The sequence below is a fragment of the Mastomys coucha genome, unplaced genomic scaffold, assembly GCF_008632895.1.
Source record: "Mastomys coucha isolate ucsf_1 unplaced genomic scaffold, UCSF_Mcou_1 pScaffold20, whole genome shotgun sequence".
Classification (NCBI taxonomy): Eukaryota; Metazoa; Chordata; class Mammalia; order Rodentia; family Muridae; genus Mastomys; species Mastomys coucha.
Genome location: NW_022196903.1, coordinates 112,186,121 through 112,207,180, shown reverse-complemented (window position 1 = coordinate 112,207,180; position 21,060 = coordinate 112,186,121). Strand labels below are relative to the sequence as shown.

Genomic DNA, 21,060 nt, shown 5'->3' with positions numbered 1-21,060 from the left:
TTATAGAATCAGGAGCCTGAGTGTATGTTGTATAATAAAACTTGCCCTAGGGAGATGCCACACACCCATCTACTCACCCCAGACAGGGAACCTCCAACAGACAAAATTATGTGGACCACCAAAGCCTGTTTTCAGCTATCTTTCTGTCTTGCTCACCTTCAGGCCACATAGTTGTGTTCTGTAGAGTCACTGCTGCAGATGCCTACGTGTGTGTGTGTGTGTGTGTGTGTGTGTGTGTGTGTGTGTGTGTGTGTGTGGCCTTTGGCTACAGGTGGCACAAAGTCACCAGGAGTTCCTGAAGAGGGTGCTTGGAAATCCTTGCTCCTCTCTGTGGTAGCAGGCAGATGTTTGCTAGGCAGGACTAGGTCCCCTCTAGAGAGGCTTTCAGCAGTAGGGCAGGAGTTGGGCATTTGTGGCAATTCTGTATCTGTAATTTATAAACAAAATCAGACCTGTCCTTTCTTCCTTACCAAAGAATCATTAAATGTACATTTGGGAAATGAAAAAAAAAAGTGAAAGTTTAAACACTGAGGTATTTGGTCAGGGTTTTGCCAAGCTGCTGTGACGCTGTCCCCAGATACTAGTTATCCCAAGGACTTCTTGTTTGTCCAGCATGATGTCTGACCCCTAGTCAGAGTCAATTACATCCCATAACGACAGAGTCTGAAATGCCAACTTTCAGTAGACTCACTCCGAGCTCACTGAACTTAGGTGTGTTGCCAGCAAGTGGCGGTGTGAACAGCAGAAGTGGAGGCCTCCCTCGCCTCTGTGCCAGGGAGAAGGCATGGGCGGTAGTTTACCATTATCATGGTTTGCCCTCAGTGATGGGAGCCTGTGGTTTAGCTGCGCACATCCATGAGTTTCCCCCTTTCATGCCTGCCGATGCTGGCCACCGAGGATAAGGCAGCGTTGTTGGTGTCTAGTGGGAACACGTCAACCTTGACCGGGAAGCACAGGGGAGGATAAGGCAGCGTTGTTGGTGTCTAGTGGGGACAGGTCAACCTTGACCAGGAGCACAGGGGCACATGGTTCTTTCTTCAGTGAGACTCTCTGTGGAGGTTCCTTTTCCTCTGTCCCCTTCTTGACTCGCTGCACTGCAGAGGAGCGGTTTCCGTGCTGGACGTCGGCAGGGCCACCTTCTGGTTGGTATGGCCTTGGGGAGGCTCCGGCTCTCTACCTGCCTTTGGCGGGTCATCAGAGGATGGTGCTCTATTTAAGGCAGCAGCTGATCTGCTGATCTAGGAAGATGCTGCAGATGTCCTTGCCCCTCACTGTCCCTTCATGGCGGAACAGATGCGACGGGCTCTGGGCACGGGACTGCTCTCCGCATCCCTTCTGTTCTGGAAAGGTGAGGAAGAGCTGGAATACTGCTGTATTGTGCTCAAGCGGCTCAGGTGCTCAGCTCCATGGCAGACACACTCAAGGGAGGAGGCTTTCATTCCAACCCCCCTTCCAGCCTGAGGGACGGTATCAGGTTTCTCTCTGCCCACTGAGGAGAATTGTTCCACACTTAGTTTTTGGAGTGTGTCAGACAGGTAAAGATAGTCTCGGCCTTACTGTTTGTCAGGGCTGAGAATCCTTTTGCTTTGGTAGGTCTTTTTGCAGGCAGCGGTTATTTCAAGAAAAGCCACCCGTCTATCACATCCAGACCCATTCTTAGTTGCTCTCCTTGCTTGCTTAGAAACCAAGTGCTTTCTTATTCTCTTTCCTACCTCATACCCCAGTCTTCGCCATGCTCTGCACCCAGTGCACAGTAGGGCTGTCCAATGTGATAGTCTGTGTCTGTTTAGATGGAGATTAATTGAAATGAAATAGAATTTAAAATGTGCTCCTTCCATTGTCTCAGAGACGTTTCGTGTGCTCTACAGACACATTTCACTGACAGCCTCTATATTGGGTAGTTCAAAATGACATACCATTTCCACTACCGTAAACATTATGGTTGGGCTGGGGAATAGTGGCTCATGCCTGTAATTCCAGCATTTGGGTGGCCGGGGCAGGAGAATGGCCTTTTGTTTGAGATCGGCTTGGGCTATACCGTGAGTTTGAGGCTCAGCCAGGTCTATAGAGTGAGACTCTGTCTCAAAAACAAAAATCCGAACCCAAATAACAACAGAGCTGTATTGCATAGCACGATGCTGTAGGCCTATGTGTCTTGAGGAGCTGTGGTGTTTTTAGTAAGAAAGGATAAAGGATTCGGGAATCAAAGGACTTTAGAGTTAGCTGGAAGGGTTGTGGGAGGAGGCCCTAGGGATTTTCTTGTAGGAATGACATCTGAAGAGCACTGCAGAACAGGTCAAGGGATCTATCTGCATTTGGTAGGAAGTTGGGGACATCACGGCCTCCAGTGTCCATGGGAAGCTGCTGGCAGGACCTGGAAGCACTGAACCAGTGAGCAGATTCCTGCCCTGTCTGGTTCGGTTTCAGTTTGGATCTTGGTTGTGCAGTCTCAAAGCTGCATTAGGAATTCTGGTATCAGGGCAATGTAGACTTGGCTTAGGTCTTTGCCTCTGTGGTCCTGGAAGGCAGTAGGAAGAAGCTGGAAGAGCATCCATGCCAGCTGTGTACCTGTCATTCCATGCCACAGGGTGACCCTGTAAGGCCTGCTGGAGTCATCTGTGGATAAGCTCCTCCAAGCTGTTGATGGACAGTCTTGGCTGGTTCAAGAGCAGGAGACAGGCTCCTCTTGCTTTCCAGTCACCGGGTTTGTGCTGGCTCAAGCCAGTACATCTTCAGTTTTAGAATGGCTACTACACTTAAAGGGAAATACGGGGCCCTTGTCACCCATGAGGGCTTGATAGATGTAGACTCCAGGTAGATGGCTGTAAAGGTTTTTGGTGACTCCTGACCCAAAAGGAGGCCATTGCAGTGCACTCGGGGACTTGAGTGACAAGGACTGCAGCAGGGCAGCCATTGGAGCCTTCTCCTTCCTGGGGCAAGCTTCCTTCTCATCTGCCAGTCACTTAGGCATTCTTCAGGAATCACCAGCTCTGTTTGTGGCTGAAGTCACATGACTACAGAAGGAGGCTACTGTGTTGAAGCCCATATCTTTTCCATGTCTGTGGCTCACTAGGGATTCATTTTTGTTGCCAGGGATCTGGGCATCTTTACCTAAAGGTAGCGTGGAGGAGGGAGGTGGCGGGAATACTGGGTCGTCCTGATTAGGCTCTGTGTCCTTGGATTAGATGTTTTTAAAAAATATTTTAATTAATTTATTCTTGCATATATTACATCTTGACCACAGTTATTCCTCCCTCCTCTCCTCCTAAGATCTCCCTTCTCTCCTCCCTGGCTCTCCCTCCTCTCCTCCCTCTTCCCATGTACTCCTCCCCTACTTCCTTTCAGAGAAGGTCAGGCCACCCAGGGATATCAAGCAAACATGGCATATCAAGTTGTAATAAGACTAGGCACTTCCATTCATATTAAGGCTGGAGGAGGCAATCGGTGGGAGGAAAGGATCTCAAAAGCAATCAAAAGCATCAGAAACAGCCCCTACTCCCTCTGTTAAGAGTCCCACAAAACGCTAAGCCATACAAGTGTAGCATATATACAGAGGGCTGAGCTTAGACCCATGCAAGCCCCTGACCCATGCAAGCCCCTGCCTGTTGGTTCAGTCTCAGTGAGCCCCTGTGAGTTCAGTTTGTCCATTCTCTGGGCTTCCTTGTAGTGTCCTTGACCCTTTTGGCTCCTACAGTCCTTCCTCCCTTCTTCCACAGGATTCACTGAGCTCTGCCTAATGTTTGACTAAGGGTCTCTGCATTTGTTGCCAACATTTGCTGAATGGAGCCTCTCTGATGGTGATTATTCCAAAATCATTTCTTTACTTCTTTTTTTTCCCAGGTGTGTTTGGTTCTATCTTATGTCCATCTGGCCTCTGGTTTCTGATCCTCCAGGCAGTGTCAGGGGTAGGCATTCTCTCATGGTATGGGTCTCAAGCTAGACCCGTCATTGGTTAGCCACACCCACAATTTCTCTGCCACCTCTACTCCAGCACATCTTGTTGGCAGGACAAAGTGTAGGTTGATGGTTTTGTGGTTGGTGTTCCAATCCCTCCACAGGAATTCTTGCCTGGTTCTGGGGGATTAGAGGTTTTAAGACAGAATCGTTTAAAGCTAGGCTTGGAATATGGATAGAAAGCACTAAGGGCTGAGGGAAGAGCATTCTAAGTACCCATAGACACATGGTAGCTGACAAGAACGGGACATGTTTGAGGGATGAAAGGAGACCAGTATGTAATAAGCCCAGGGAAGTTGGCCTGGGCCAGCATACACAGGTTTCAAGAAACACGACAGGAGGTTTGGGTTTGAAAATGATTGATGTAGGAGAATGACACGGCCTGATTTAGTGTTGTATTTCCTAAAAGATCATCATGACTGCTTGTGAGTGAGGCTTGGGTTGGAGAGGGGGGAACCTGGAAATGAGAGAAATCTCAGGGAATGAATGGTGGCCTGGACTAGAGTGGTGGCATGGGAGGTGGAAAGCGCTGATCTCCTCTCTTCAGAGTTCCGCTTCTAGCCGCAGAGTAGGGGGAAGGACAAAGTGCTTAAGGTGAGACAGACAGACTTCATCAAGTAAAGGTTTAGTGTTTACCTGTGGCCTATCTTGTGTCAGTCAGCTCTCTGTCATTAAGGCATTACACCAGATGCCACAGTATGTAAGGAACAACAGTTTACTATGACTCACAGTTTAGAAGAGTCAGTCCATGGTCCGTCAGCTCATTGCTTTTGGATCTGTGGGAGACAGTAGGTTATGGCTAAGAAGTATTGATTACACAAAACTTTTACCTCATGGTGTCTGGGAAGCTGAAAGACAGGGCTGGATGGGCTATAACATTCTCTCAAGGCCATATCTCCAGTGTTCAAGTTCTCATCAGATCCTGCCTCTCGAAGGTTTGACCCCTTCATGTAATGAGAACAGTGTGTGAGCCATTAGGGGATACATATGATACAACCTGTGACAGCACTCTTGCTTGTCAGAATATAATCATCATTATAGTGACCAGCAGTAGATTTTTAGCATCCTCTTGGATAGAGAGTTTAAAAACCACTGTGCCATTATTGGACATAGTCCTGACTGGGAGATATGCCGTACCAAGCTACTCTAACTTTGATAGTGAGGAAGCATGTGTCCCTGACTGGGACTTCTCCCTGGGCCCTTGTAGGGCAGGGTGATATGAGACTAATGGATCTGTGCTGGGGCCCTGCTGTGTTCTTGCTCTTCTGAGAAGGGTAAACACCTTTGTGAAGTAGGCAGGGATGCTGCTGTGTTCAAGGGAGCCCAGCCATTGGACAAACAGGAATCACTTTTCTTATGGCTGGAAGAGGTTGGTGCTGTGGAGGTCTTACACATTTCCATATGATCTGGTCTGCTGAGCTGCAATTCTGGGGTTCTCTTGGGCACAAGAGCATCAGGGGATGTAGCCCAGTAAGGCTGGAGCCAGGTCAGGCTTAGCCGGTGGCATCAGTTCAGCTGGCAGCCAGGAGGCAAACCTTTGAATCAGCCTTATAATTTGAAAATTGGTCTTTGCGTTGGGTGGTGATTTTGTGCTAACAAAAAAAGATCAGAGAAACAATGCGGGGCAGTCCTACCTTCATGGTATTACTCTGGGTTCAGAGTCCTTGCTACAGAGATGGAAGTTCCCCATTCCTAGGAAGCACGGAAGGGTGTACTTCCCATTGCAACTGTCCTTTAGACTCTCCTAGAACTACAGGTCAGCATGGGCAAGCGACTTGGAGAAGCCAAGGCCACAGTGACCTTAAAATGTATCCATCATGGAGACTAACCTCGGAGAACACATTTCTCTTTCCTGCATGTGTCCATTTATGGTAGGACCAGCCTTTATGACTCGAAGGCTATAGTGGTATTCTCAGATAGCTGTATTCTTGTTCTTAGGTGAGGGATGAGGTGATATTCTATTCCTCTGCACTCTCAGGCCTCTTAACATGTGCTTTCTCCAGATGGTATGCCCTAGAGGTAACCTCATGTTCTGGGAATGGGTCTCAGTATGGAGTGTGAGGCTGCTCAGGAGTCCATTCAAGTGCTCCCTGGATTGCTTAGGAGTCCCCGCCTTAGGCCCATGGTGCCCAGGATCCCTTGCTGGTTTTCACATGGGGGCTTTCTGCCTTCTTCTGAAGAGTCACCCCAAAGCCCTGGCACTGCTTGCTTTGTGAACAGGCAACTTATATGAGAGAAATGAAAGTGATGAACTGATATGGTGAGGGAACTGGGGTGTGCCAGGCTTAAGAGGAAACATGTCTGCTTTAATAGAAGTAGAGGAAGAGAAGTCCAGGAGCTAAAGCAGTGCCCACTAAACTTTGTCAATGCCAAACAGAGTCTATGAAGTCAAAAGTGCATGCTGCAGACAGAACAGAGTCAGGAAGAGTTAGGTCCCAGCCCAATTTGGCAAGCAAAGATGAGCCGCAGGGCCATTTTGGACTTGCCCACTTTGGTGTAAGAAAAAGAAACAGGGATGCTTTCCACTCTCTATCACCAGGGAGGTATCCTGGGAAGTCACTGTAGGTGTTACCGTTAGAGCAGCTGATCATTAACTATAGATATTCACCACTTTCTTTCTGTTCAACCCAAAAGCCCAGGAGGAGGTATGTATACATGTATCTGCATGCTTGCGTGCACACACATGTGCATGTGTGGAGTGTTGAAAGAGGTGAGGAGGGAGGGATAGAGTCTGGCAGTTCATAGTGAGCCCTGAGTGCAGCAAAATCTTCCATTGTCTCATTTCGTGACCTTTAATGAGTCACATGCTCCTTTGTTTTCTTGGGTGTTGAATGGAGACACTTATCTTGCTGCTTAGGCGAGCAGCTCCACTTCAGCTGCCTTGGCTGATCCAAACCCACGCTCTCAGCTCTCTGCTCTGGGGCCTATGTCCCCAGCCTCTGGGGCCTTCCTTACTTTATACTCAGCATCTATATATTGAAAGGAGGGCAAGCAGTGATGAGCTGTGAGAGAGAGAGGACTTCTCAGTCTAAGAGAGGTCTATTCTTCACCAGCCTGATAGTCTGGTAAACATATGGTGCTCCTGCGGTACCTGGAGCCACTGGGCAGAGGAAGGGAAGAATGTGGAGGAAGGGAAGAATGTGAGGAGAGTGTGTGATGAGGGGAGTATGCCAGGGCAGTGGCACAATGGAGACACTTTACCAGGGTCTGTGGAATGAGGCTAAAGCCTAACACCGCAGATGTCATCCACCAGCTGGGCAGGTGACTGATGACAGCTGGTGCCAAAGAAGCCCTGATGCGCTTGCCTTGGGATCCAGTGGGTGATAGATGTACTGAGCATCTGTGCATTTCTCGCTCCTTCCCCTCTGTGCATGCGAGGAAATGATACTCTACCACGATATGACTTGCTGTTGTGCCAGGGAAGGCTCAGAACTCCATCATCAGCCTCTTGGACACTGATGTCAATCATTTGGCTCATAGTTGAAGTTTTACTACCTCTATAAGGAGGACAGAGACTTTGGAAGGCAGCAAGTGTGTTGCGCACCGTGCAAGCACATTGGTTGGGTCACTGGATTACACGAGACAAGTAACTGACTCATCTTAACTGAGAAGTAGCTAGGTGACTAAAGTGGTAGAAGAAAGCGGCTCGGGGAAGACCCCACCACTGATGTTCTATTACCTCCCAATAGTGCCTCCCTGGAACCATCGATTCCAGGGATGTGGTCTTGGAGGGAGGCATTCAATGCCCAGATTACTTCACTGGATGTGGGCTTCCTTTGGCTTAACCCTCTCACTGCAGAGTTTACAGTGTCCCACACTGGGGAGCATTGTGTCTTTGCACCATCAGTTCCTGTGCTGGGATGACCGACTGCCCATGTGTTCACGTTTCCTTCCTCCTAATTCCCACTCTGTACTCTCGTCTTCTTTCTTTTCTTCTTTACCCATTCCATCTAAATGAGTATCCTTTTATTTGCGTGCTCTTATGAATATGTATTTTAAGGGTCAGAAGTTGCGTTGATTTCACCATTGCCCATATATTCTCTCACTAGCTCAGTGCTGTGAACGCACTCTCTCACTTCTTGTCTGCCTAAGTCAGGTCAGTGAGACTAGAGAAGAGAGTGACAGGCCCAAGTTCATCTGGCTGAACTAGGTCACGCAGGGCCTGGAATAGATTTCGTGGCTGTATTTCCTGGAGCATACGTATTGGTGTTTTTGTACATCCCCTCCCAAGTTCCTGCAATAAATAGCTTGGGGAAAAAAAAAGATTTTTCTTTGTTTGTCTAAAATTGTGTCTAGAATCCCAAATGTGTCCCCAGTGCTCCTGTATTCTCCATAGTAACTGCTGTCTTCTCTCTCCTCGCAGGTTCCAACTATGGGAGCCCACGCCCAGCTCATGCCAACATGAATGCCAATGCAGCTGCGGGGCTCGCCCCTGAGCACATCCCTACTCCAGGAGCAGCACTGTCCTGGCAGGCAGCCATCGATGCCGCCCGGCAGGCCAAGCTCATGGGCAGTGCTGGCAATGCAACCATCTCTACCGTCAGTTCCACACAGCGGAAGCGGCAGCAGTATGGGAAACCCAAGAAGCAGGGGAGCACAACTGCCACACGGCCGCCCCGGGCTCTGCTCTGCCTGACCCTGAAGAACCCCATCAGGAGGGCATGCATAAGCATTGTTGAATGGAAATATCCTTTAGGCTGTGGGCTGGCCAAGGTGTTCCTTGGACCTGCGCCGAGGGGCTGGTCCTCTGGGGCATACTAGGCAGAGACTGGAGCTGGTGGTGTTAAGGGTATCTTATCCCCACTGTTGCAGTGACAGGATTCTAGACTTCCTCCCTAGATTCCATGAATCACCAGCTCATGGGACAAGGTCCCAGAATTGGTTGGTATTACAAGCATTCCTGAACCAAAAAATCTGAAACATGAATTCTTCTAAAATCTAAAACTTTTATAGTATGAACATGATAACATAAATGGAATATCATCCACTTGATCTCATGTGACAAGTGGCAGCCAGAATGCAGGCATTAAAATTTGTGTTGTCTGTAGGGGTAAGGTATAGAGAACCTGGGTCCCATTCCCATGACATCTCATGAATCTGCAGAGATTCCAAAACGCAGACAGATTCTAAGTCTAAACATGTTCACTCTCAAGCATTTGAGAGAAGGGACAGACTCTCCTCCTGCCGCAAGTGACCTTTAGAGAAGACACTGTGGAATATGAACTTGCTTTCAAGCCACCTGGGACCCACTTATGTGGCTACTTGTTGTTGCCGGCTGCTTCTTCATAGCGTTCTTTCTATATCATTGTGTTGTGGCAGCTTACAGCCTGACCTCTTTCTAGTGTAAATGGGCCAGGAGATCCGAGAGGACATAGTGGTCAGTGGCTCTAGCCCTCGGCTTAGCACTTGGAACCAGAGGTTGTCAGCCTGGGCGCTGTTTTGCCATCACCAGGAAAGTTTTAGCAAGTTCTAGGTGCCACGGGTCCCAATAGTCCCCAGATATTCTACAGAGTTCTCCAGGCAAGGCTGTGGTATAGCTAAAACTGAATGTATCATCTATACTAACATGTGTCTACTCGGAACACAAGAAAGAGGTAGAGGGGACTTTAGAAAACCTGTCTTTGAAGGGATGACTGTCACCATGAACACAAGTCTTAACTTCTGAGTGTCATGGAGTTACATTGGATAAGATGTCAACGTTCAGCCCTGACTATCACTAGGGATGGAATAAGGCACGTCAAACTCTCCGGGTCACATGGCCCAGAATAGACAGTGTTAGAACCCTGAGACTTAGTGCTGGGTATCTTTTTAAAACCTCAATTCATTTAGACAGGGTCATATGCTTCTTTCCACCTGCAGTGTTTGGTTTTATTTGTGAGTTTCTAGGAAAAGATTTAAAAATCTTTGGTAGTGATTGGAAGGTAAAAGATGTTGACCTAGAGCGGAACTAAAGTTCTGTGGAGTAAACAACACTCCTTCTTGGAATAGCTGAGTTCCTTTCCCAAGAGTAACTATAATAGGATACAGTGCTAAGCAAGAGTTGCTGCCAAAATGTCCAGTCTGCAAAGCCCGCACATTGTCCATGAATGGGTGAGAAGCTGAGCTAAGGCAGTCCTGCCAGGCTGCCTTGAGAAGTGGGACTCTGTGAATAAGCACTAGGAAGGGAGAGCAGGGAGGCCCTGAGATCCAAAGACACCTCCCCGCTGCCCCGAATTCATACAGCGGGTGTTGACAAAGTTGGTTTTAAATCCAGATTCCCCACATTCAGAATCCATGTACTTCCCCAAATCTCCGCACTCCAGGCCTAGATAGTGTGGCCGAGGGCTAGGCAAGACTGGATACTTACTAATAAGTGGTACTAGATAGTTAGTAGGTGGGACCAGAGAGAGAGTTATTAGTTGGATAAGATAGTTATCAGACAGGATGAGACGGCTACTTTGTGGTACTAGACAGTAAATTGCTAGGTGGGATAGGAGATAGTTACGGGGTGGGAATAGAGATAGCTATTGACTTGGTATTTAGGAAGTACACTCCAGTGTAGATCTACAGGAGCCTGAATCTGCAGCCCTCACTGCATGATTAGTGTGACTGGCCTTCCTGAGAGAAGGCTATATGCAAGCTCCAGACTGCCTAGAACAGGGAAGGAGAGAGACTGGTGGACTCAGCCGCTCTTGCAAAGGTGGGGCCGGGTGCTGTCATCAGATGGGCAGTGGAAAGGATGGAGATGGCAGAGGCGCATCAGGCTTGCTGGGCGCTCCTTTGCATCCCCACTGTAGCTCTCCCAGTCTGCCCGTTTGTCCTCTTGGCACACAGTACCCTCCAGCATCAGCCTGGTGCCTTAGTGTACGGTGATGGATAGGTTGCTTGACTTTCTGACTGGTACAGACAATGAGGACACCTGACGGGTAGGTATTCATGGGGCCTGACTCAGTTGTCTCCTGGTGCCACTTCCTGATAGGGCACCAGACAGTGAGAATGGAATCTTGCAGCCTGGGTCTCCACCCAGGAGAGAGCCACTGTCCTGAGCAGGTTGGGGGATGGTGAAGAGGGTGATGCAGGAGGAGGGCTGTGAGAACCAGCTTTCTGAAATGCCTCAGGGCCACCTGAGGCACATCAGCGCAAAGTGGTCCTGAAACTGACTTAGTCACCGACTTTCTGGGTCTGGGTCCCGCTCTAGCTGGTAACTCGAAGACTTCAGGCCCAGTACAGCTTCCACAAGCTTCAGTTCCCTCCATTAGCAGAAGAGACTTACTGTCTCTTTCCAGGTGCTTGGGAGTGTGGTCATCACAGAGCTGGACACGAAGGCTCTGGAGGCACGCCAGACTCGCCACCGCTGCCCTACTACCAGTTCCTGTCTCCATTGCTGTTGCACCCTGGCCACATCAGGGCAGCAGGCTGTGAGAACCTATTGCTATGCTGGGCTCTGGGCCTGGCTCTGCTTCTTGCCTTCTGGGGATCTTGGGCAGGTGTGACAAGGACCATGTGATTGGTCATGTGATTACCAAGACACATCTGAACCATGGCTTGTCTTAGGAGGCCTCCTCAACTCTGCCATGGGGCTCTAGGGGATTCGTCAAGAAAGCAGTCATCAGATTCCTCTGAGTGCAGCCTGGCAGGCCCATGAATTCAAGCTTGAAGACTGTGGCATGAGGCGAGTACTGGAGGTAGTGGTCAGGGGAATCTGACTCCAGTGCTGCATGGCCACTAGATTGTTACAAGGCTTTGGGGGATATTTCTTAGCTCCTTTGGGCCTCAAAGATTTGGACTAGATAATCTCTAGGGCCTCTTCATGATTCAGAGTTTGTTACTTCTGTGAGCACAGTTAATTTTTCTATTCTATAATTTTCATCCGTTCCCTTCTCCTCATTAGGTTCTGGGCCAGTTAGTCTTTTATCAACTTAGCACAAGCTCAGGTCATCTGGGAATAGGAAACTTCAGTGAAAAGAACTCCTCCATTAGATTAGCCTGTAGGCAAATCTGTGGAGAATTTTCCGGATTAGTGATTGATGTGGGAGGGCCCAGCCTCACCGTGGGCAGTGCTACCCTTGGGCACGTAGTCCTGGCTTGTATAAGAAAGCAGGCTGAGCAAGCCTGAGAAGCAAGGCGGTAGCCAGCATCTTCTGTGAGCTCGGCTTCAATCCCTGCCTCCAGGTTCCTGGCTTGAGTTCCTGTCCTGACTTCCCTTTGTGATAGGTTACAAGCTATAAACTGTAATAAATCCTTTCCCTCTCCAAGTTGCTTTGGGTCATGGAGTTTTATCCTAGCAACAGGAAGCTAATTAGAAGAGGCTCTGTGGAAGAGGCTAGGAACTTGGTTGTGGGAAGACAGATTGGGACGTTCTTGCTTTCAGTGGTGGGTGTGGTGTGGTCTCAGTAGACAAGTGCTACCACATTAGCTTTTATTGCTCATCATGTCCTCTCCTGGTGTTTCCATGAAGGGGTCACATCAGAGGATACTGCTACTAGCGAGTGGACCCTCGGTGGATGCTCTGTAGCCTAGGCCATCACCATGTCCTGTGCGGAGCTGAACTGGCACTGGGTTACAGTCCCTACAGTCCCTACATCCTACCTGGCTTTGGGGAGTCCTGAACTCCAGGGAGGTAGAGTACTCTCACTTTGCTTTCAAAAACTGAAAAGCAAAGTCTGTAGATTTCCATGAAGGACCACTTGTTTAAACCTCACTCCACTGCTTTTCCTTCCACGCTTGGGTCCATTGGTGACAGTTCAGAACCATGTGGAAATGGGGTCCTGTGGGGAATCCTTCCTGGGGCAGACGGAGCTCTTTACCCAAGCCCACACGAGGGGAAATAAAATCAAATGTAATCTAAATAAATAAAAGAGGAGAAGAAGTTATTTAGAAATCTGTGTTTATTCTGGCACGCGACTGGCCTCCACTGCTCTTGACATATTAGGAAAAAATTTTGGCGGGGGTCCACTAGAAGCACTTAAAAGGCATATGTTTCTCTTCAAAATACAAGGGGCTTGGAATGCATTGTTTAAACAGAATTCTTAAGAATCTTTGATTCATTTAAAAATATATAGAGAGAGATGTATGTTTGTTTCACTTGTGTTAACAGCGGCATTGATTTCCTTAACTCCTTTCTCAGACCATTTGAAATAATTATTTTACTGACTATTTTTGCCAATTGTGTGGCCTTAGCAATCTATATTCCCTTTCCGGAAGACGACTCCAACGCCACCAACTCCAACCTGGTAAGTCTCGAGCCTCTGCATGTCTTATTGCTTGTTAGACTGAATTTAGGACACAGATCCGGAGTGAAAGGTGGGAGAGACGTGAGATGTATGTTTGACAGGTGCCAAAGTTTGATGCTGCTCAGATTGTCTGGGCCATTTTCCTTTTTATTCAAATTAGCACCTGCCTTATCACAGGCTACTTTCAGAAGAATATTCCAATCAGGCGGTTGTGAGCTGTGTGTGCATATATGCATGTGCAAGCGGTGGGTCTTATAAGCAGTGTGTGTTACAGATGTACTGCTTAAATCCTGAGTGCAGGTGTTCGTTAGAGCGAGCATTCTTGGATCATCAGTTGTGAGTATTTTGAGTGCCATTGTTCCATTGTTAGGCTTTGCTTGATCATAGCATGATTGCATGATAAATAATTTCTAGGAAGCTTTTAGCAAAGTTTTCTTTGGTGGCCAAGAGGTATCATTGACTTAGTTAAAAATGGCTTTATTTTCTTGGGAAAGGTGGCTTTCCATTTGGATTTAAGAGACGCCAACCCTGGCAATTTGGGGTTAGTATTTGTCCATGGAAAAAGTGGAGAGTGTGTTTACTTTTGGCTGAGTGTGAAGTCATTGCAAATGCAAAGGCCTTTGCTGGTCTGGGCATATGAGGCAAGCTCTGGAATGCGCTTGGCAGAGCTGGGGCTGTTGGGAGAGCATCAGCAAAGCCTGCAGAGAAATCTCCACTCTCTCCTGCCCGGGCCAACATTGGTAGTCTTCATGTGATTTTTCCCACAGCATGTTTGGTCACCAAGCCCACTGCCTTCCTCTGTCACCCGTGCCAAGGTTGGGCTCTCGAATGGGATTGGTTTAGGAGAAGCAGGAATGTTATGGGACTCTCCTTCCTGTAGTTGTGACTGCAACTCTGGTTGCTAATGCTGTCAAGTGGGGGATCCCTCTTCTACCAAACCGTTGACATTTCCAAAGAGATGAAGTCGAAAAATTTATGGGTCATGATCACTTAGGGGGGGTTGCATATAGGATATTGGCATATCAAATACTTACATTACGATTAACAACAGTAGCAGATTTACAGTTCTGGCCTAGCATTGAAATTTTGCAGTTGGGGTCATCACAACACGAGGGACTGTTTCAAAGGGTAGAAACATTAAGAACAACTGGATTAGATGCATAGTTTAGAGTTACACAGTTTTCTCAGTTTTTGCAATTAGCTGCAGACCTGCAGTGGGTAAAGTGTTCTGTATATGTGTGTATGGGGTGAGGTCTTTCAGTGTCTCATGGTTAGTGTGGGGCCACGTACTGGGGATGGCTTCCAAAGATCCCAGACATAGACCTCAAGTACTGAATAGTGACATGGCTTGAGTCAGTATGCAGAATGAGTTTGCTCTAGTCCTTTCAGCCAATGGAGATATGACTTTATTTCTTAAAAAAAAAAAGAAATCTTTCCCCTGTCAAAATATTATAAGCCAAAGTGTCACCCCCAAGCAGGAGCTCCTTCTGTTGACTCTAGCTCTTCAAAGAGTTCGCCTCTCTCCCCTGCTGCGCTCCTCTGGAACTCTGGTCCCATCCTTTAACTTGAAGGCACTTCAGAAGCATCTCTGGTTAGGCAGAGAATTCATAGCTGTTCTTAGACCAGTGCGTCGGTGGATGGCTACCTGTCCCCTCCCTGCCCCCAGCATCTGCCTCTCTGTGAGATTGAGACATGATAGGTGATAATAAGGAATCAATGTTGGACTTGTTCTTTGGGTGACTAGCTTCAGGAGATGCTGGGGGGAGGGGGTGATGGTTTGTTTTCAACCACAAGATATTCTCCAACTAGAACTTACAAAAATAAATAAATAAATAAGACTGGCTACTCAGGGAGAGACAGAGATGTTTCTGAAGCCACAGTTCTCAAACTCTCCTGAGGAGACACATGTTCCCCAACCCGCCTCCCATTCTGTGAGTCTGGAGTAGGGTCCGTGGAGCCTGTATTTTTTTTTTTTTTTAACAGTTTCCCTTATTGATTCTGAAGAAAGGGAGCCAGGCCTTGCTCCTCACGAACAGTCATGGAGAATGTTCTCCATTGTATGCTTGACTCCACCTTCAGCTCCCTACACAGTCGGCTTCTGTTGCCCCACAGGTCTCTCTAGGATCCAAATAGAAAGATGACACATGTCAACTGCTGAGAGGTTTCCCACTCTGCTGGGTGCAAGAGCAACCTATTTAGCACAAGCGTGTTTCCCTCCAGTACAGAACCTGTAAACTCACAGGCGTGCCTGCTCCCGCTCATGTCTCTCTTACCGTTCTACCAGCTTCCATCCACCCCCGGCAGTCCAGAGTAGAGTTGTATTTTTGTTTTTAAGGCAGCCCCTTCACTTAAGTGAGTTTACATGTCATATGCTGCATCTAGCACACGGTTTTACACTTACAGTGTCTTGGTTATCTTCCCTTGATACCAGTGAAGTGCAGTGAGGCTGACCTGGCCAGCAACATGATATTTTCTTCTTTACCAATCATTGTCCTGGTGTTGACCATGCCACCCACTATGAAGTACATCATTTATAGCACAGCTACTGTGAGCCTGACCTGCCGACAGCTGTTACTCTGTAGGTAAATTCTCTGGCACCTGGTAAACAGCCTTTGCCAGCTGAGAGAACCTATTGTTGGAGCAGAATGTTCGACTCTCCCTGAACCCTGAAGTTCACAAAGACTTGGCTGGAGTTTGAACGTTAAGAAGATGTGCTGGCATTTGATGTTTTGTGGAGAACATGTACCGTGGACTTTCTAAGCTGGAGCCAGGCTCTGAGCATCATCATTAGGGAGGAAGAAAGAGCAAAAGGGGGAATATATGAGCCTGGCCTTCTCCTGAGTTTGGATTGACGAGCTTGGAACACTATAGTCCCACACGTTATTATTGTAAATTGGGGAGATGAAATTCACCCTGACCTGTTGTGAAAGTTAAATGAGCTGTGTGAGAAGCAGAGAGCCATGCCCTGGTACCCTAGGCCAGCAAACACTTCTGTCCATTAGAACTAAAGACCTTCACTGAGGTTTCTGGGAGTTTGTTCAATCTGTAGTTCCCCAGGTTGGGGTCTGCTTCAGAAGGATTTAGAGGTGGTCAGAAGTTGGCTTGCAGGCCACTAACCTGGGTATTCTGATGCATAGGAAGGGAGCCTTGGAGGGAGAGGTCTGTGGACTTCACTAGACAGTCAGCTCAGGGTCTCCGTTTGTCCCTATCCTTGGATAGCACTAGGTTGAAGACTGGCCTGCATTTGGACTGCTCCAAGTCCCTAAGTGAGTGTGAGTCCTGCTGGCCAAGTCTGAGGAATGACTAACAATAGGAAACAAAGGGTTTCTCTACACTCCTCTCAGTGAGCCACAGTTACTTCAAGAGTGAAGTTTGCCAGAGAGTGAGGTGGTTTTGCGTTTGCATAGCTACAACAGCGGCATGACAAACGGGCTCGAATGCTGCCATCTGTGTGTCATCCCAGTTCAGCAGAGGCCATGTGTAAGTATGTGATGTTCTTACTGCGCAGCCGCAGGAATGAGCCGCCCGGCCCTGCCCCGCCCCGCCCCGCCCCGCTTGCGTCTGCATCCCTCTTCATTCATCTAGAGAGGCAGCACAGGGTTACAGAGGGCAGCCAGTTTCTAGGTGAGAGAAAGCTTAGGCCAGTACACATGAAAAGACCTTTAGAGAGCAAGGCCTCCTCAAAACAAACGGAGAGACAGACAGACAGCAGCAGCAACAGCAGCGAAACCAGGAAGTGGGTGTGAGCAGAATCAGAATCTGTCTTAAGAGCTGTGCTGCTCAGGAGTCAGGGTTATAGGCACTGACCTGGGAGAGACCTTCACTGAGCCGGAGGTCACGCACTTAACTGTCTTTTCTGGCAGAGAGCATGCAATACCTTTATTGCATCAGGTGCCAGGCATTTGCATATACTTATAATCCTCCAGTGACACAAGGCAATTTTTATTATTTGTCTTCTTACATTGGGGATTTAGTTCATCTTGCTCCAGCCTGGATCCCCAGTGACTGGCACATGCTTGGCTCTTGATAAATGGCTGTTGAGTTAATGACCAAATGACTGAATGCCACCAGGCTTTGTACTTCTCTCTGTGGATGAAGAAATGGAGGCTTATAGAAGAGACTTGGTGAACAAGTGGCAGAAAGAGAATTTGAACTAAAGCTGGAACAAAATGTAGCCTGGGCCCTTTGCTCCACTGTTTGAGAAAATGTTTTAAAGATGAATCTGACAGTGTTAGCAGATATTTTTAAAAAGCCTACCAAACCAAACCAAGATCAAACTTGTTTTTCAAAAGCAAACTCAATACATTTGAAGTATATGAAGTTAAACAAATTGTTATATAGGACTTCACTGAGCCTATCTGAAATTGTGTGTGTGAGTGTGTGTGTGTGTGTGTGTGTGTGTGTGTATGTATGTGTGTGTGAATGTGTGCAAGTGTGTTTGTGAATATGTGTATGTATGTGTATGTATGTGTGTATATGTGTGAGTGTATGTATATGTATGTGTATGTATATATGCATGTGTGTGAATGTGTATGTGTGTGAGTGTGTGAGTGTGTGTATGTATATGTGTGTTTATGTATATGTGAGTGTGTGTATGTGTATGTATGTGTGAGTGTATGTGTGAATGTATGTGTATATATATGTGCATGTGTGTGAATGTGTATGTGTATATGTGTATGTGAGTGTGTGTGTGAGTGTGTGAGTGTGTGTATATATGTGTGTTTATGTATATGTGAGTGTGTGTGTATGTGTGTGTATGTGTGAGTGTATGTGTATATATATGTGCATGTGTGTGAATGTGTGTGTGAATGTGTATGTGTGTATGTGAGTGTGTGTGTGTGTGTTTGTATATGTGAGTGTGTGTGTGTGTATGTGTGTGTGGTGGAGTTGCTGGGAATGAAATACGGGATCTTATGCCTGTGAGGCAAGTGCCCTGCACCTGAGCCAGGGTCCCAACCCTGTCTTCTGCTTTAACACAATAGCTACAGATACAGATGACAAATCTGTGTCGTCAGAAGCTTTGGGGTGCTCCACACTGGGGTGCTCCACACTGGGGTGCTCCACACTGGGGTGCTCCACACTGGGGTGCTCCACACTGGGTGCCACATGATACTAGAGAGATCAAGATCCCTGCTCGGTGCTTTTACTCTCCTGAATTAAAGAATTTAAGAACGACTCAGAAGGAAGATCTAAGACAATTTTATTGGAGTTTAAAAGGAAACGACAGGCAAGGAAAGCTGTAAATTTTGGTGGCTCTCCAGAGGAGGGAAGTGAAGAGGAGGAAGAGAGGAAAGCCACGACCTTCCAATTTCCATTTCCACATGGAGGTTCAGCAAGCAGCCACATGGCAAAGGGGCAGGGCTTAGCTTTAGAGAAAGAGTGACAAGCCCCAAGTCTATAGAAAACACACTTAAGCTCCAGACAACACCCAGAGGAGACAGAAAAGAAGAAAAGGAAAAGCTCTGGCTCTAGACTCAGAAAGGACAGATCTAACAGAGCCTCAAGGTAGCTGCAGAGTGACTGTGCAAGAGGCAGGATGATCTCTCTAGGAGTTCAAGGCCAGGCTGGTCTACAGGATGCTTTCCATGACAGCCAAGGCTACACAGAGAAGTACTGACTTTAAAGACAAACAAACAAACAAACAAACAAACAAGAAAGCAGTAACTGTGCAGAGAGCAGAGACTCTTGGAAAGAAAAGCATGTCTCATTAAGGTAATAATCACTCCTCCCACCCACCCCCATCCACTGTCCCAAGGGTTGTTTCTTAGCCAGGTCATTAGCCAGTCAGCCTGGATTAACCTTGTGCTTTGTGTGACTTGGAAAGCTGGGTCTCCATCCAGGCCAGAGGCAGACTGTACTCTCCTGCCTACATAGAAACAGCCTTCCCTCTCTGGGCCTCCAGTGCTACTGTGCATTTATGTGCGCACTCGCTGCCCTATATGCTTTCGGACACAAATATATTTCGATACCATAGCGATGATAGAGGCTAGGTATGATTGTTAGTCCTTGACAATCAATATTTATTGCAGCAATGCTCAGAGAATATAAATTATTTTCCCATGGAAGGTTAGTGCAAAAAGATAACGGGATATGTAGATGCTGTGTCTCCGCTTGTCTGTGTTCTTATCCGCTAGGCCACAGGTGTCTGTGTCCTCATAGCTTTTGGAACTCCCATTTCTGGACCAGGCAGAGGAAGTGGAAGCGCCTGCTGTCACCACAGCTTGAGGAGGAATGGATTCCTCAGAAAATTTCTTGGTGATTTTTATCACCAACATTTATTTTGAAGTATAGAGGTTTAAGCCATAGTTTAGGTGCTTAACCCAAGGACCATGCATCAGAAGAACAGAGCTGGTGTTGGTCTGGGACCTGGTAAGACAAGGGCAAGCAATCTAAAGCAGAGAGCCTTAGATTGCTAGTCGAGGGCATGGCAGTTCAGGTGGGTGGTGAGATAGATGTGCGGTTAATCAACCCTCAGGGTGCCTAGGCTATTGTTCGACTTGGTGTTTGCACACTAAATATTTCAGAGGGAGCAGGAGGTGCCTGCCTTGTATTTGCTGGTGGATAGACACACAGGAAGAGATAGTTTGACGTCTAAACATGATGACCCTGACTCTGTTTTCATCCATATTCATCTTTCAGTCATCCTTGCTCACCCTCATCCATTCTAGGGAAAATACTACCTTAAGTTGACTCCACATGCGATAGAACCTTTCCTTGGGGACCAAACTCCTTGGAACTTACAATTACATGAAGAAAGCCCTTCTAGAATATAAACTAGAAATGCCTGGGCCCGTCAGAGAAAAATAGTGACATAATTTTATTCTCCTTTTGGGGACTGCATCATCACTGAGAAACTCAGTTTTTAGACCTGCAGTAATACTGTGGAGATGGGGCAGTTTGCAGCGTGTCTTTGAAGTGTGTCATAGTGTGAAAGGTTTTTGGGTCCACTGCTCCAGTACCTACCACCTTCCCTTGCTGCTCCTCTCCTGTGGACTTGGGAAAGTTTATCACATGGTCCTTGCTAGCTATGTGCAAAGCAAAGGAAGGCAATAGATAGATGCTGATGACCGGCTTACATATGAATGAGCTGTGTTAGCTCTGGGGACTTAGTAGCATTGATTTTGGCTTCTCAGTGCCTTCCCCCAATTCTCCCTCTGTTCTCACTGGTTCCTGTGTGATTGAGACACTTGGATCCGTGCCTCCTGACAACTTTAATGTCGGCACGTACACTGTTGGCACCGTTTGGAGTACACGACATGTGTTAACTCATTTAGTCTTTTCAGCAACTCCACCAGACTTCTGCTATAGTTGTAAGCATCCCTCTACCTATTTATTTATATTTTTACTGACATGCAGCATGTGTACGTTACTTATCGTCGTCATCCTCTTTTAAAGATGAAGGAGAGGCAGAGGGACGCAGGTCACTTGCCTGAGGTCACAGGCTGGGAATCGAAGCAGTAGTTCTGAGGTCCCATCTGAGCAGATGGCTCCTGAGTCTGTACCCTTAACGGCTATGTGGTATGGCCTCTCTGAGGTGTGGGAGGGAGTGGGTCTCCTTGGGAAAATGGTGCTCTCTTGGAGCCCATGAGTAGTGAGTGTACCATGTACACTGTTGTCTTTTACCAGGGACACCAAAGGAGGGGCTGTGGTTCCTATCAGGAGTGGAGGTCCTCAGGGTGTGCTGTGTCTCTGACTGTCCTAGGGTCAGGCCATTTCAAACTCTCACTTGTCTACCAGAGGAGGGCACAGATCATCCACTGGCTTCTGAGAAGTATGTGTGGCTTTGAGGCTTAACTCTCCCCTGGATCGGTGAGACTTTTATTAGCTGAGGTCCTTGGTCATACGGGGCTCTGGGCATTCTCTGAAGTAGAGCATATATTATGAACTAGGGTGA

General features: G+C 47.5%; 1 protein-coding gene across 36 annotated transcripts in view; it reads left to right on the top strand.

The window, feature by feature from the left end:
- Cacna1c (calcium voltage-gated channel subunit alpha1 C) overlaps positions 1-21,060 on the top strand; it is a 529,265-nt gene that overhangs the window by 43,209 nt on the left and 464,996 nt on the right. For all 36 annotated transcript variants that reach the window (XM_031383153.1, XM_031383144.1, XM_031383150.1 and 33 more), the window contains exons 2-3: positions 8,318-8,639; positions 13,061-13,166. In XM_031383153.1, coding sequence (XP_031239013.1) covers positions 8,318-8,639; positions 13,061-13,166 — 428 coding nt within the window. The remainder of the gene's footprint in view (positions 1-8,317; positions 8,640-13,060; positions 13,167-21,060) is intronic.